The 16,300-nt window shown below is 41.5% G+C and overlaps 2 protein-coding genes across 3 annotated transcripts in view; one reads left to right on the forward strand and one right to left on the reverse strand.

The window, feature by feature from the left end:
- The first annotated feature begins 277 nt into the window (after positions 1–277).
- On the forward strand, positions 278–9,485 carry kif28 (kinesin family member 28). Its single transcript, XM_068575654.1, has 27 exons — positions 278–439; positions 910–1,101; positions 1,315–1,365; positions 1,536–1,688; positions 1,783–1,818; positions 1,997–2,116; positions 2,336–2,443; positions 2,612–2,766; positions 2,861–2,972; positions 3,064–3,131; positions 3,324–3,466; positions 3,581–3,702; positions 3,871–3,961; positions 4,146–4,206; positions 4,385–4,508; positions 4,795–4,930; positions 5,019–5,137; positions 5,302–5,409; positions 5,553–5,642; positions 6,012–6,152; positions 6,237–6,307; positions 6,632–6,766; positions 7,001–7,167; positions 7,500–7,594; positions 7,897–8,029; positions 8,243–8,376; positions 8,840–9,485. Exons 1-27 carry the CDS (start codon positions 278–280, stop codon positions 8,996–8,998), a joined length of 3,186 nt encoding a protein of 1,061 aa, XP_068431755.1. The 3' UTR covers positions 8,999–9,485.
- The window catches only part of LOC137795882 (frizzled-3-like), a 30,015-nt gene continuing 23,169 nt past the window's right edge, over positions 9,455–16,300 (reverse strand). Inside the window, exons 8-11 of one of the 2 annotated variants that reach the window (XM_068593552.1) lie at positions 15,933–16,081; positions 15,640–15,751; positions 12,424–12,587; positions 9,455–12,336 (exon numbers count right to left, since the gene is read on the reverse strand). In XM_068593552.1, the coding sequence (XP_068449653.1) occupies positions 12,117–12,336; positions 12,424–12,587; positions 15,640–15,751; positions 15,933–16,081 (645 nt within the window). In that variant the 3' untranslated portion in view covers positions 9,455–12,116. Of the gene's footprint in view, positions 12,337–12,423; positions 12,588–15,639; positions 15,755–15,932; positions 16,082–16,300 lie in introns of both variants that reach the window. The other variant, XM_068593470.1, reaches the window with a different exon arrangement.

Raw genomic sequence — 16,300 nt, forward strand, 5'->3', positions numbered from 1 at the left:
AAAACCCCAGGGTTGGAAATATTAACTGCATGTCAGAGCATCTTTTGTCCTAAATTAAATACTGATCTTAATAATAAAAATTGAATCACTGATCATGCTGCTAGTTAATATTTGAGTATTACTGCACATTTCTGTTTTAGTTTAGACAAGGGTTGAGGGTCACATTCACCTTTTTCAGCCAGTAAACAAAATGTTTTCCATATTGTGTTCAATAAAAGTTGGAGGCATTTCCTGATGAGCTTGTATAGACTCCAGTCGCACTGACCCGATTGTGTCCATGTCGACGAGTAATTTGACACAGCGGAGTGTCACTTGTGTGAGGGAGGTGATCACTCAGTGTGCCGGTCGACCTGCCCGCTGCAGCATGAGGGCTAAAGCCTCAGACATGCACAGCAAGGACTGTGTCAAAGTGGCCGTCAGAGTCAGACCGTTCAACAAGGTCAGTGTGCAATCCTTGAGCATATTTACAATTTCATTTTAAAAAGCTTTCAATTTTTGTATTTTATGCAATTTCTGTTTATTTCTGTTTTCCTAATGTGGTTGTATTGCAATGTACTATATTATGTCACGTCCACCGACGTATTCCTACGCATGAATACAGTTTAACTTATATCAGAGTGCAAAGTCTGTCTAATACAAAGGTTTGAGTTAATAAGACTGGAGGATGTTATGGAGCTCAGACAATGAACAATGAATCTGGTGACACATCCAAGCTACTGTTTTATTCTTACCCTAAATTGTTCAACTTTTACATAGGTATTTATCTCTTCATTTTTAATCCTTCCAACTATGAATTAAATATCAGTCTTCCTTTCACCTGCTTCCATTTTCCTTAACATAAACTTTTAACCCCCCAACCACCTTGTTTCCTCCATTTCCCACCTTCTTTCATTGTGCTCCTCCATTCAGAGAGAGAGGGATGCAGGCAGCAAATGTATTATCTCCATGGTGTCGAGCTCTATCACCATCCAGGACCCGCGTGAATCCCAGAGTTGTCGGTCCTTCTGTTTCGACTACGCCTACTGGTCACACAGCAGCTTCGCACGAGACCGCAGCGGCCTCTACGTGCCTGAAGAACCCGGGGGACGATACGCCGACCAGGTCAGCTCCACGGCGTCCTGGTAGAACAGGCAAATGGTTGATATGCTCATTACAACCGGCGGACAGTAGTGGACTCAAGCAACAAGCAGAATGTAAAATGTAAAACATTAGCCAGTATAAATGTAGACTGTCCAGATAGAATAGACCTAGAATGACTTACTGACATTATTGGTTTACAATGGTTTGCACCAATAAAATACCATCAATCTCCAGAACAGTGTGTTCCAGGACCTGGGAGAGGGAATACTTGAGAACGCACTTCAGGTAACAATCATATATTTTAAGTTTTATTCACATTTGTATCACAAAGCTCTGCATTTTTGCACCCAAGCAGATTGTGTTCTGCGCTATTAACCCAAATCTATGTTAGGGATCTGCTGTCTATCCAATTGAGATGATTTCTGATGGTAAAAGCCCTGAAATGATGTTTGCAGGGTTACAACGCGACACTGTTGGCTTATGGGCAGACCGGCTCAGGGAAGAGTTATTCCATGGTGGGCTATGGGCCAAACAAAGGCCTGGTTCCTAAACTCTGTGACCGGCTGTTTCAAGCCATTAGCGAGAACCAGGACACCAGACAGTGTCAGGTACAGAGTGGATGTTTCTCAGCACTCAAGCGTCATGTGTGGGGGGTGTTCTGGTTGTGAAAATGCTGAACGTTTTTGTTCTTCATGTCTCCAGGTCTTTTTCAGTATGTTGGAGATCTATAATGAGCAGGTAACTTTAGGGAAAAGAGGCTGCTGTTATCTTTCTCGTTTACTTGTTTTGTTTTTGTGTGTAACTTTTTTCTCTCTCTGGATATTACATTCATTAAGACGTCACGGTCTTTTTTGATGATGCTCTCTGCTCCGTTATCTCTGCATAATTTATTTTTGTGTATCTTCTCTCGGTCCAGGTGGTTGACCTGCTGTCCCGGGGGTCTCGCACTCCAGGAGGACTCAGAGTCCGAGAGGAACAGCAAAGAGGCTTCTATGTGGAGGGTCTCCGGACAGTCCCATGTGACAGCGCACCACAGGTAGGGTGGATGGAGACTATATATACAGAGATAAAAACCTCTGAAGGGGAGCTGGATAGACTCAACTCTGGGAGCTATGTCCTGCCAGTTTTGTAATCAAATAATTATGATATAAGAGCTACAAGGAATGCTTAATTATATTTAAGGATTACTTTAGTGTGCTCTGTTCGTGTTTTGTATTTAGAAACATCGTGTTAAAGTGTCGACATTAACATGTAGGTGGAGCAGTTGATGGAACAGGGGACCAGGACCCGAACCACTGCTGCTACTAACATGAATGCCAATAGTAGTCGTTCACACATGCTCATTATCCTCCAGCTCAAACAGGTAAGTGGCTTCACTTTCAGCCCAACCATCTCCAACATTTGGATTTGTCTGTTCTAGTATCACCACAATTGAGGCACACACTATTTTATGATGCTTTAAATATGGAATAATGCTATCTTCAGGTTTCTTTGAGCATTTGTTATTGACATCCCTCAAACTTCTCGTTAGATCTTTTCCAAAGAGAGCATCACTAAGCAGTCTAACATCAACTTGGTGGACTTGGCCGGCAGTGAGCGCCAGCGGTCATCAGGGTTGGAGGCTGACCGGCTCAAAGAGGGCACGGCCATCAACCTGAGCCTCACCACCCTGGGCAATGTTATCAGGTTGTTATTAGGTTTGCTGTTTGGTTCACTATAGTTTCCATTCAGTTTGGTTTATCAGTATCTATCGCTTGCTCTTCTGTCTTCTCTCCACCAGCTCCCTCGCTGATGTGGCGGTGGGGAAGAAGGTTGTCCACATACCCTACAGAGACTCGGCTCTCACCAAGCTGCTGCAGTCTGCCCTGGGAGGCAACAGTCGCACTGTTATGGTAACAGGCACTTTATAGAAAATAGTGCTTTCATACACTGATGTCTTGTGTAAAGTAATATAGTTCTTGCTATCATCAATCAATTTTCAAGATTGCCACACTGAGCCCTGCTGATATATGCTACGAGGAGTCTCTCTCAACCCTGCGCTATGCTGAGAGGTACAACAAACCATTACAACACATCATGAGTTCACAGGATGCCGCCATAATAAAAAAACATGCAAAACATTCTACTTCAATTACTCATTGTCGTGTCTTTCTGCCTCCTCCTTCTTTCCTTCTCTTTTTTCACTCGTTTCCACTGTTCCACCTGTGCCCCGCCCACACTTGTCGCCTCCCTCACCTCTTTAGGGCAAAGCGTATCCAGAATCGAGCAGTGGTGAACGAGAGCCCCACTGAGCGCCTGGTTAAAGAACTAAAAGCCGAAAACACCAGACTGCTGCAGCGACTGAGCCGGCTGGGCCAGGAGGGACGCAGAGCTAACGACGAGACCAGTAAGCCTCTCTTTTACAATAGCATAGAACCGGTTTCACGTTGCTCTTCGTACAGTGTGTGTGTGTGTGTGTGTGTGTGTGTGTGTGTGTGTGTGTGTGTGTGCGTGTGTTCAGAGGAACTTCGTCAGCTGCTGACCCATAATGAGCTCCAGATCAGAGCCATTCAGACTCTGTGGGAACAACACTTGCAGGAGGCGCTGAAGGATTGGGAGCAGCAGTATGCTAATATCACACAGGTACACGCAAAAACATTCAAATGCACAATCACATCCTCTCACTCATACATTTCGGTAGTTTCAGATGAGCTTCCGAAAACAATTCAGCGTGCAATGTAACTGCACTTGGTGAAGGTATTGGGTGTAAATAGAGGATATGTTTCAGCTATCCCTCTCCCTCACTCTCAGGAGAGGAGGATGATGCAGATGCATCCCTACATCCTGAACATCAACGAGGACGCTCAGTTGTCGGGGGTGGTCAAGCTCTTCATTCAGGAGGGTGACTGTCTCACTCTTTTATATTGTGATGAATGTCTCCCTCTGCGGTTCAGTACACCTTGTACAGAAGGAGGTATTGGGAATCGAGAATGCCAGAGTAGTCTGGAGAGTTGGATGTCAATCGTTACTGAGCAGCAGTTTTAAGCGTGTTTATTACCACTCATTAATGCTATTCAGTGTTCCAGGTGATTGGGACATCGGCCTGTGTGACTCTTCCCAGAGATCCATCTCTATCAAGGGCTTAGGGTGAGTTCACATCACATCAAGGTAATGACAGTCGAACAACACAAACACAGCAACACAGTGAATGATGTTAGTGTTTAGTGATCTGTCTGTCTTCATTGCTGCGATAGGCTTGCATAGGCTTACATCCTTATGTTCCTACACACATTTATGTTTACATGTAAGTGTTTTTTTGTGTCAGGATCCAGGAGCGTCATGCTGTGTTCAGGAATGAACAGCGCCGGGCAACACTGACCCCGCTGACAGGGTCAAAGGTCATTGTCAATGGCAACGCTGTCTTCCAGACAACTGAGCTGCAGCACCTGGTGGGTGTTAACACAAATACAAACTGTATGCATGCATACAGAATACACAAACACACCCGTTATATATTCTATAGTGTCCTACAAAAGTCCTATAGTGTAGAATTTCATAAATATATCATATGACATATTATAGTATGATACAATACAAGTGTACCATTGTTAAGCATGTTTTAAATAAAAAAAACATGTCATATAGTATGTCCTAAAAATGTCATAGTATTTGTATAAAGAATGCCATGGTATGTATGTTCTAACAAGGTTTTTGTGTTTTTGTCTCCCCCTGAAGGACCGGCTCATTCTTGGCTCCAACTGTACCTATCTGTTCATTGGCTTTCCCTCTGAGAGGAGCGGGGATGACTGGAGCCGCTACGACTACGACTACTTTCAGTCTGAACTGGCTGCTGCTGAGGGCATCCACCTGGGTACGCAGGAGCATCAAGAGCTGGAAGTAATGGAGGTTTATTTTTTTCAAGGAAACTTAAAAGATATTATTTATGTATCCGTGTTAAGGCGAGTCAAGTGCTGGGGCCACTCAAACAGACCCCAGTCTGCTGGCCGTCTTCTACGACTACATCAAGCTGATGCCCATGGTGGCTGAGGCCAACCAGATGAGCCAGGAACTGAACAAGGTAATGCAGCATGTTTTTAAGGAACTCATTCTGGTTAATACTGTCGTACTAGAGGCAGTTATGTTTGTCAATAAAATAATAATGTTTTGTTTTCATGTTCTTGTGCTGTCATTGTTATGTATTAATAATAAACACCTAATCTGTATCATCTGCTATACTTGTAGGGGGTGCAGTTTAAGTTAGAGATAAAAAATCTGGCATTGTCTGATTCAAAAGGCCACGATCTGCAGAAAGAGATTGTTGTCAGAGTCACCTCTTTGGGAAGAAAACAGGTTGGTATACCTCACTTTCTGCATCCTTTTTTTTGTCACGTATTTCATGAGTTCTTTTATGATTCCAATTTCCTCCAAGGTTTGAAATCAGGTCATGAATTTGTGTTTCTTTGGTCTAAACTATTTTCACATTCCCTTCCTAGGTATGGATGTGGTCCAAGGCCAAGTTTGTGAATCGTAAATTCTTGATGGAAGAATCATACCAGCAGCATCTGGTTGTCAGCGGAGACAATGTAATTCAATAGAGAGAATGTTGTAGTGAGAGACTATTTACGAATCTGTAAACAAAACATCGTAGCAAAAATAGCAAACAAAATGGTGCATATGGGATTTACAGTGTTTTACGTATTTATATTTCAAGCGATTCTGCTTGAAATCCAGTAATATGTTAATAGAGTAAAATAAGTGAAAGGGAGACAGTTATCTGACAATGCTTTCATGTTGAAAAGACTTGCAGCTTGAGAACATGGTAGCCTGACATAGACATTATACAATACTATTACAATGTCCGCACAGTCAATGCCAGCTAGCTTGAGCGTTAATAGTTTTAAATTTCAGTGCAATAACTCTGTCTTTGATTTGTCTTTGGTTCTTGCTGTCAGAGAGTAGAGGGGCGGCCTACAGCTGCGGTATCCAAAGATAAAGACCCTTTCTGGGATCCTGTGGAGCCTGTACTTCTGGGCACCGCTCACCTTTGGCTTCAGTCTTTGGCCTTCCGCATCCCTCTGGAAGAGCAACTTGAGGTATACTGCATACATAACACACATCTGTCAGATGGCAATATGGGGAACAGAGCATCATATTCGGTTAATAATCTCCATTGACAGGTGCTGGGGTCAGAGGGCACAGAGGAGGCCGTTCTACAAGCGCAGCTGGTCCCCTGCACATCCACTGGACTGTATGACACACACACACACAAATACAAGATTCAAGATGTTTTTACTGTCATATGCACAGATAACAGACAGTTTTTCTATACATTGAAAAGATTATTTTGCTCAGTCCTTCTAACACAGAATTACAATAAACTTAAGGTAAATAAATAAATGTAAGGCACAAAATATAAAGATTTGACAGTATTGCACAAAAATATGATGATAGCATTGCTTTGATAAATATGATAATAATATTGCTAGGATATGATAAAATATACACAGTGACTCTAATAAACTCTAATAAAGACATTGAGATATATTAGTAAATGATCTTTCTCACCTTCCAGCCCTATGGGTGAGGATGACATTCTGATTGACCCGTCTGTGTTACTGGGTCGACGGCTGGACTTCCAGCTGGTCCTGGAACAGTGTTGTGGCCTCCAATGGATCAGAGAAGCCCGCAACAGAGGGGTCCAAATTGGGTGAGGCATGTGGAGCTACACATAAAGACATAAAGAGAGTTTGAAGTACAGGAAGGATGCAGATAATTTCTGAATGGTATATGAATATCCAGGTACATTAAGTTGCACATGTGCTGTTTTCAATGGCGCAATGATTGAAAGTGAAGTGTCATGACAGAAAGAGGAAACATATGTCCTCTGTATACAATGTACCCAGAACTGAGATACTGCTCTTTGCTTTTCCCTCTATCTCAGTTTCAGGTTATATAACTGCAGCCAACCTCTGTACTCTCCGGCTGTGTGGCACAACGTCAACCCTCTTCTGGATCACAGGGTTCACTTTGCCTCCCTCCACACCTCCCAACATCTGTTAGACTACCTGCAGAGCAGCGCTGTGGTGCTGGAGCTCTGGGGCCTTCAAGGTGAGGATGAAGAGATAGATGGATGATTGGACAAGACTCTCCATATTTTTCATTTCAGTAAATATGAATATATAGAAGTATAAATACACAGTTATGAATGCCTTATTTCACAGCAGCAGCCCAACATCTAGTAAAGAGCCTGAATGCTTCCCACGCAGAGACAAGTCAATGGGATGAAATGCAATTGTTATTTCATTTTCCATACCGATCATCTCACACCCGGGTCTAACACGTTTCCTGTTATTACTTTGTTACTATAAATGTACAACAGACAGAAGACAACAGCCGGACGTCTCATTAAAGCTGCTGATTTGTGTTGTTATCTGTTGTAGAGGGTTGTACTGACCTGATATCATCTCTTGAGGGAGTGAGGATGACTACAGAGGGCATCTTCGTCATCGAGGAGGCAGGCCCAACAGACACCGCAGTGAGTTTGATGTTGAGTCCATATTTCTGTGTCAGGAATAGTCTTTCATTTTGATGTGTTTCTAAAAATGGGCGAGACGCCAACAAATATTCAATACGATGGAAGTGATACATGTGCAACCTTATACAGTATACATTCATCCTACTATTAGATACACTGTAAGACAATGTAAAATCAAAGATCACAAGATAATAATTACCCAACAAATGAAGTGCACAGGCGTGTCATTTTGTATTCAAAGAGCAAATTATGAGGCAGATGTTTCAATAACTGTGCTCATGTAAATCTGCGTGTCGTTGCAGCTTGTAGACTCTGCAGAGCTCAGCTGTTCAGTGAGAGCTCTTCAACAGGACTTGGAGGAAGTAAAGAGTGATAATGCTTCACTGAGAAAAGAAAATCAAAGTCTGAGAGAACAGCTCAACACAGCTCGGAATGGTAACTGAAACATACATTCATTATTCCTAAATTATATAATTATATATGTATTAATTGATTGCAAACATACATTTAAAATACACATCTATCACATCTACACTCTACTAATCTTTGAGAATAATTCCCGAGATTTAAACATTTTTACATTGCAAAATATTCCTATTTCTATTCATAAAAATATGATTTCATGTCACATTTCTTCCTCTGTGTTAGGTGGGGAGAGTGTGCGTGGTCGGTCGGTGCGTCCCAGCTGTGATGCAGAGTTTGCTCGTGCTCTCAAAGTTTTCTACCACAGCATGACCTCAGTCAGGGGTCAGCTGCAGCGCCTGCGCAGACACAGGCCCAGTGTACGTATCCATGTGTGTCTGCGGCAGTAGTATTAGTGAGCATTACAACAATAAGGCCTTTGATAACCTGATTTAACCTTTGATAGCAGTTAATCGGCACAGATCTAGAGAGAACAATACACAATCAAGCACATAAATTGACCGGCAGGAGAAAAGTTTTAGTACGATTACAGTGAGCTCCCTTCAGAGTAACTGGTGGGGATTTAAATACTTTTTCTACTTAAGTTGCTTAAATCAAAGATTTTCCTTTCCTGTTTGAAATGTGATGAAACAGGGAATTCATAGTAATGTCTGGACATTTCAGGGAATTTGCAAATGGTAATTTTACAAGAATCAATGAGAAGGTTTCTACGTTGTTCGATGAAACCATTATATTATTTACAGGCATTGTTTTTTTAATTGGCTATGTGAAAAAGTACCAAGTAGAATTAGTTTTAAGGTAATGTGTTCCTGTTGTTTGCAGGAGGAGTCCGACCTGCTGGGGCTCAGACTGTTTGTGGACGAGCAGAGTCGTCTGCTCAGAGACTTCTCTGAACTTCTGGAACAGAGCGTCTCCACACTTAAACAAGATGTAGCCGCCATCGTCCGCCGGAAACGAGAGCGATCGGGAATCTGGTCTTGACTGAGTAACCATTTTACAAAGTATTGAGAAGGTGAATGTCATTATTTATTTTACAACGCTGCAGATATTTTCAACGTGAAGTGAGTGTGTTTAAGAAATGAGGTCACTGAACTGGACTTTTACATGTGACTGAAATTTGCAAGATCAACAAGAGCCTTATATGAGATATGTAAGTTTACAGTTTAAGACTAATTACATTAAGTAATCGAGGATAGAGGTTTCATTCTGCTTCATGTTCCAGATGGGTCACATTTGAAGCAGTTCAATTATTTTTTTTAGTGAAGAAGCAGTAGTTATTTTTTCTGGGAAAGAGAGAGAATATAGGTGCTTTAACCATTACACCATCACCACATGTGGTAGCAGGATTAGTCAGCAAGAACAAATGCACAAGTTTAGTATTACCAGAATAAAAAAAGCTCTGAAGTCTATAAAATGTTTATTAGACTGCATGTAAAAGAAGTAATTACAGTTCCAATCTGCAAATAAATTAAAAGGCAAATACAACTTATTGTTTGTTCTTTTTTTCTTGACCATCATTGACAACATGTCATATTTTCAAGCAACTGCATGACATCACAGGATGATCGAGAAATCAAAGAGCAGTGAGAGCTCTTCTTCCTCATGCCTGAAGTGTTGCTCAATTGTTCAAGACTCAGGTAAACTAACAAGAATGAGATATTTAAGAGCTGAAAAGGAGAGATTTTGACACATCTCTCATTGTAATGTCCAATTCAGAGGTAAAAGCACAACGGTCGATATTTGTACGCAATAACAAAATTGCAAGAGAACAGACGGTTGCTGTAGGTCCAAAAAAAGATGATCGTGGGCACATTTGCAGGAAGAGTTGCAGAAGGCAGAAGCGAGGCAGATTAGTCATCAGATACGACAGAGCATCTATGTACAACAGATTTGAGGGCAGGCAACTAGCAGAAGGTGTTTGGTCATGAGAAGCTTAAAATATGGAGATGGACATATATGATTAGAAAGACAAACAGAAGAGAGGCAGCGGTGAAAGGCCAGAGTTAGCTAGGTACATTTAAACTGAAGAGGTAGACCGGAAAATACACAAAGCCAACTGTGGGAAGGACCGAGAGCGAGCTACAGATATTCTACTGTGTGTGAAGGCAAAACCTATGGATCAGTTAAAGTTTGATTTGGGTTACATTTTACAGAAGTTATTTCAGAAATAAGAACCACCATTTTTACTGAACAGATATATATAGATATATCTATATCTATCTATAGATATATCTATCCATATATCTATATTTATAGATATATGGATAGATATATCTATCGATATATAGATATCACAATGTGTGTGTGCGGGTACAGAGAGGGCCGAGGTTACAGGTGAGGTAGGTCAATTGGGGTTTTCAGGGATTGGGAACAAAACACAAACTATAGAAAAACATGTACAATATATGCTGTGCACTTCCTGTAACATTTACTTAAATGTAAAATAAGGTCCGAAAATGTAGACATTTGCCAACACTTCTCGTTCTACAGTTTCACTGCCAAATCGTCTGCACCACTTTGGGTAAGTCGGAGTTCAATGTATGAACAACAAAACATACACAAGCAAAGAGTACAGTAGCAGTACAGGTACATCAAGTACAGTGGTGAAAATTACATTAGAAAAAAAGCACTTACCAACCTTTCAGCCTCGTGTGTGTGGGACAGATTTCAGAATAGAAGCACTGTTATCAGTTTATTTTTAAAGTGCACTACAGTCTATACAGCCTCAAGGCTTTATTGAACTGATGCACATGTACCTGAATTTGGGTTGCAGTCCTCTGGATGTCAGTTAACATTTGTCAGTACTCTAATTCTGTTTATCGTTTTGATTCCATGACACAGATCAGCTGGCTCACAAGTGACCGAACACAAACTGATTAAATTGTCACATGCAGTTTAGTCCAAAGAGGCCTTCTCCATCTGTAAAGCTAATGCCTCTATGCAGAAAAGTCAATGCATAAATGTTTTCAGGAGGCCAAAAAGTAGCTTGAGCTGAAATACATGTTAGTGTGTGTCTAAGTGCACATACATTATTCCAGCTCATTTCACCCGATCACGTCTGTATTATGTCACCGTCTTCCATCTTTCTCCCTCTGAAACAACACCTTTACATTCTGTGTTATACAAATATTTCAGTTCCCTCTATCATACTTTCTCTGTTCACCACTGCAGAGGAGAATTGAAGATATTGATTGAATATATTACAGTTTGTGTCTCCAGTTTTCACTAATTCTTTCTCACACACCAGTGAAGCTTTCAGCAGCGTACAGATAATTTTCACAGTATAAAAATATTCACTAAACCACAGAGAGGTCCACAATTTCACATTAAGCCCATATTTATCGGTCTTTGATTGCCACACAAAGATAAACATTGTTAAGAGCTGCAGTCAAGAGCACACATAATAATAAAAATAATAAAGTCTCAGTGAAGACAGACTCAAATAGGTCAACTTTTATGTGAGACTTTACCAAGAGAGTAGGCAAATCAGTTAAGATTGATGCAAAAGCAGTGTTCACTCGGTTAATGATATTCTTGTTAGTCCTTGATATTCAAGTAAGTCCCGGTTGAAAAAGATCATGATTTGGAAATAACACCAACATAAGTCTAAGTGTTCTCGTCCATGAAGTATGAGGACTTGTTTTTCCCCAGTTCTTTAGTATTTCCTGTCAAGGGCGAGCTCCATCCAGGCACAACCAGAATGATTGATACCCGAGTAATGTCTGCATCCCTGATGTCACCAAACGTCTGAAGATATGAACGTATTCTTGTTGGCTCCGCCCGTTTGAGTCAAGCATTCAGGAGTCATTTGCCGTGTAAATTCAAAAAGTTACATAGACAAACTTCAGCTTTTCAGTGAACCTATTAACTGAATCTGAGAGGTTGGTCAAGTTTACTGACTGAAGTGTGTTACCCACGCTGCTAACGAGTGATCATGAAGGAAATAACGCCCACAATCCCCACCACAGAGCTCACTACTGGTACATTCTTCACGTTCATAGAAGAAAACACGTTGACACTAAACAGACGGGTGTGTATCAGCAGAGTGCAACTCTTCCCTAAAAGGCGTCGTCGACAACTTCCTTCCAACAATATCTCCTCAGGCGCTGGTGCCGTCATTCTCAGCAGCTTGGCTGTCGCATCCCGTTGATCCGTGGGTGATGACGGTCGTTGGGGCCTCAGATATGTTTCGCTGGCTGCCGTGCCTCGAGCCGTCGATCTGATGGAGGCTGCCGTGAGCGGAGAGCGGGTGGTCGAGTCTTGGCATGCTGCCATGGAAACTGCGCTCCTCTGTCGCTCGATAAGCCATCTTATCACTCCTGAGAAAAGAAAGGCAAGGTTGAAGTAGTTCATCTAATTCACAACGTTCGACGGACAAAGAGGAAGTCACAGAGTTTTCGCTCTACCTGTCGTCTCGAGTGCGGCGCAGGCTGCCGTGGTAGCTGGCCTTGCTGTGGACACTGCTGGCCTTGCTCCTGGTGGACGCGGGGTTGCCGTGTTGAGTTCTGATTGGCTCATCAAGGTCGTCTATGACGGCCAAGTGGGTGGAGGAGGCGTGGGTGGATGTGCCCTACAGGAGGATGACAGGTCAGACAGATAAAGTGACCATTACTGTCTGGGACAGAGATTTGTGATGTATTCACTAAAAGTAAGGAAAAATATAACATAAAACTATTTTCATATTCTGCCTCCGCACATTGCATAACTGTAATGAAGCTGTTGAACTCTTGCAGCGCAAGTGATATACTATATATAGTACACCAGTGGTGGGCTGTGGTTTTAGACCGACCCGCGGATCCACCAGTATGACGCAAAAAAAAAAGAGGAGACTCTGCAGTTGAACAATGCGCCAGGTATGACCAACGAAGGAACTTCATCATTGCCAGTAAATCCACCACCAAGTCTACTCCTTCAGTCATAGAGTACAAAAGTATACACCAGGCAAAACTATAAAAAATGAAATTGCTTCTCTGAATATGTTTCAACAACGTAATCCTTCCTTCCTACTGACTTCAGTCAGCTAGTTTTCTGGTAGACTGAAGTCACGGTGCCCCACCGACCAATCATAGCACATGTTCATGGTCACGCAGGCCCTGTGACCAATCACACGTCCAGGGTCTCCAGAAGGCTCTTCCATGTATTTTAACCAGGCTGCTCTTACATAAAGGAAGATGGGTGAAATGTGATTGGATTAAAAAGTGCTGTTAAACAGATCCCAAGAAGCCATACAAGAGGCCTGAAGGAGCAGAGGAACAGATGAGTCTCTGCATCCTGCGTATGTGAATTAAGGCTGTTATATGTATTATGTCATTGAAATGAAAAAATGTCACAGAATAGTATGTGTAACTGTTATTTAAGAAGTCAAAAAGTAACGTTGAAAAAAGTCACAAAGTCTTTGTATAGTCTGTGATTTTTTTTTAAAGAGTTATAAAAAGTCCTCAGTGTGTTGAAAAAAGTTATAAAAAAATCATAGGACAGTATAAAATGATATATATCATAAAGTAGAATGATAGTTTTTCCAAAGAAATCTTAAAAAAGTCAGACAGTATGATGAATAAGTAAAACATTTCATAATGTAGTATGTCGGAAGAAATATGTTAAAACATGTCATGATATGATATAGTCTGTCAGAAAAAAGGCTTAGTATATTGTGTATACAAATGTGATACAAAATGTCACACTATAGTCTGAGCTTCGTCCTAATGTTGTTAGCTATAGATATAGAGATAAGGTATCTATGTTCGTTTATCTTTCTATAGTTTTCCAGGTGCTTGACGTAGTGATGGGTGACGAGGATGAAAATGAACGACTATGCATCAGAGTCTCTGCGTCTTGCTCATCTAATCAAAGGGTTGTTAAATGTATTATGTCAGAAAAATGCCAGAAAAGTCAGTATGTAATAAAAATGTTAAGAAATGTCACAGTGTGTCAAGACATGTCAGTATACTTTGTCATAGTGTAGTACAACATTAAAATGCTTCAGTATAGTAGGTTATAAATTGTCTCATCAATATTAAATATTATGAAAATGTCAATAAAAAGTATCAAAGTCATAAAATGGTCATACTGAAGACTGATATGAAAATGGAATGAAAGTCAAAGAATAAGTCATGAAAATATCTTTAAAAAAGTCAAAGTATAGTGTTTCGGCCTCCACAGACCTTTTCTAGTTCCAGTGAAGAGAACTCACACAAGTCTGGTTTTGTGTGTTACATCCTAAATAATACAACTGCTATCCTGTTGCTTCTACAAGTGGTATTACAATGACTAGAAAATTTCGCAAGAAATTTTGAAAGTGTGGCTACTACTGCCGTAAGACCTCGCAATATATAGCTTTTGTTTCTGACGCCCGTCTCTCCTCCAAAGCACTTGAGTTGGTTTGTGTGTTAAACTGATTGGCTGATATGAAGCACCTGTGTGGTGCCGTCGTCATGGTGACCAAGTGAGCGCCAGCAGACTGATTAGAGGCAGACTGGACTGTGGACTTAAGGAAATAAACTACTGAACGTCCTGAAGACACACAAACGTATATGAAATATCATATGACCTTATTAATGATCACAGTGTTGACAACTACACAATATAAAACACACGTAAACGTCTTTGTGTGTGTGTGTTTGTGTGTGTGTTTGTGTGTGTGTGTTTGTGTGTCTGTTTGTGTGTGTTTGTGTATGTGTTTGTTTGTTTGTGTGTGTGTATGTGTGTCTGTGTGTGAGACAAACAGACAGAGAGACAGAAGTCATCTGTGTTGTGTGTGCGTGTGTAAGTGTCTGTGTGTCTGTTAAACTGCCCTAACGAGAACACCTGTGGGTCGTTAGATCAAAGGTTGCCATGGTGATGACTTCAAAGGGACTTCCTTATGCTGAGCTTAATAGACCTAAATACTGTGGAACTCCTTTCAAACTATTTTTAAAAAATGGTACTTTAAAAGCCACTATTGCTTCGATATCGCATATTGAGCGTTAGGAAGACCTGATGAACAGATACTGTGACTGGCGAGTCTGTACGATAAAACATGTGTCTGTACGGGCGATTTACAAATCAGGTACGAGCTTCAGGGGAGACGTGGCTTTGGAGGGAGATTTAACATGGCGGCGGATGGCAGAGCGAGGTGGACTTGCTCTCACATTCAGTCCGATTTCAAGACGTCTGAATCTGTTGGATTCCTATCGACCGCAGTTTATGACAGAAGACAAGATTTCCAACGTTTCTATCCAACAATGGTGTATGAAGAGTGAACATTGTGGGAGTAAAGACAAAATACGTTTTATTTTTTTAACAGTTTCTGTCGCTTCTTCTCACTCTGTTAATTGGTGCGCCACCCTCTACGAACGTTTCGTGAAATTTTTTTTATGTTTTTTGCATTTTTCGGGAAAACGTACGGGCGAATCTCTTAGAAAAGTCATAGCTCACGATTCCCGCGCAAACCGCACGTTTCGATGTAATTTTTGCGCATGTGCTGGCAACGCTCTGGGAGGAGTAGTGGTTTGACTATAAGAAGAATAATAATAATAATAAGCCCGCAGGAGAACATGAAGTGTGCTTCCAGCATGGGGTCTCTGACCCCATGCGGCTGAAGCCACACTTAATTACTTTTGTCGCCACTGTCTTTGCAGTCCTACCTGAGTGGATGTTCCTCTGGACTTCCTAACGATGGGGGTGTTTGGTTCACGCAGCAGAGATTGGGCTAAATCTGGCTGCTCCTGTAGCACCTGGCGAGACTCATTCACCCCACTACTGTGGAGAGGAGGGTGAGGGAGGGAAGGGGGAAAGGGTTTATAAATGAAGTGGAAGAAACAAGAGCAAAGTGGGGAGTTAAGTCATTGTGTGTGTGCGTGTGTGCGTGTGTGTGTGTGTGTGTGTGTGTGTGTGTGTGTGTGTGTGTGTGTGTGTGTGTGTGTGTCTCTCTTCTTACTCTTTGCGTCTGCGTCCATGCAGGAAGCTGGCCCATTCAAAACAGGTCTTCTTGCTGCCCACCCAGAACACAGAGGGGATCCCCACCACCAACATCATCAGATATTTAATGAGGAACAAGACCATGGATGGTCGTCGGGTCTGCTTCACCTAAAGAGAACAGAAATAGTATACCCATTTGCACATGCATACATACTAAATACAGCCTGGTATGTACAAGAGCGAGTAGAAGAGAACATGTTTCATTATTGCATGTACATAGCAAAATGCAGGACAAATATTTCCTCAACAGTAACACTGTAAAGACAGGAAGTAAATACTTAAAATGCCACTGGAACGATTAAATGGACTAAAAGTATCCAACAGTGA

Source organism: Clinocottus analis, unplaced genomic scaffold, assembly GCF_023055335.1.
Source record: "Clinocottus analis isolate CAN_PGR_092001 unplaced genomic scaffold, fCliAna1.0.p SCAF_1, whole genome shotgun sequence".
Taxonomy (NCBI): domain Eukaryota; kingdom Metazoa; phylum Chordata; class Actinopteri; order Perciformes; family Cottidae; genus Clinocottus; species Clinocottus analis.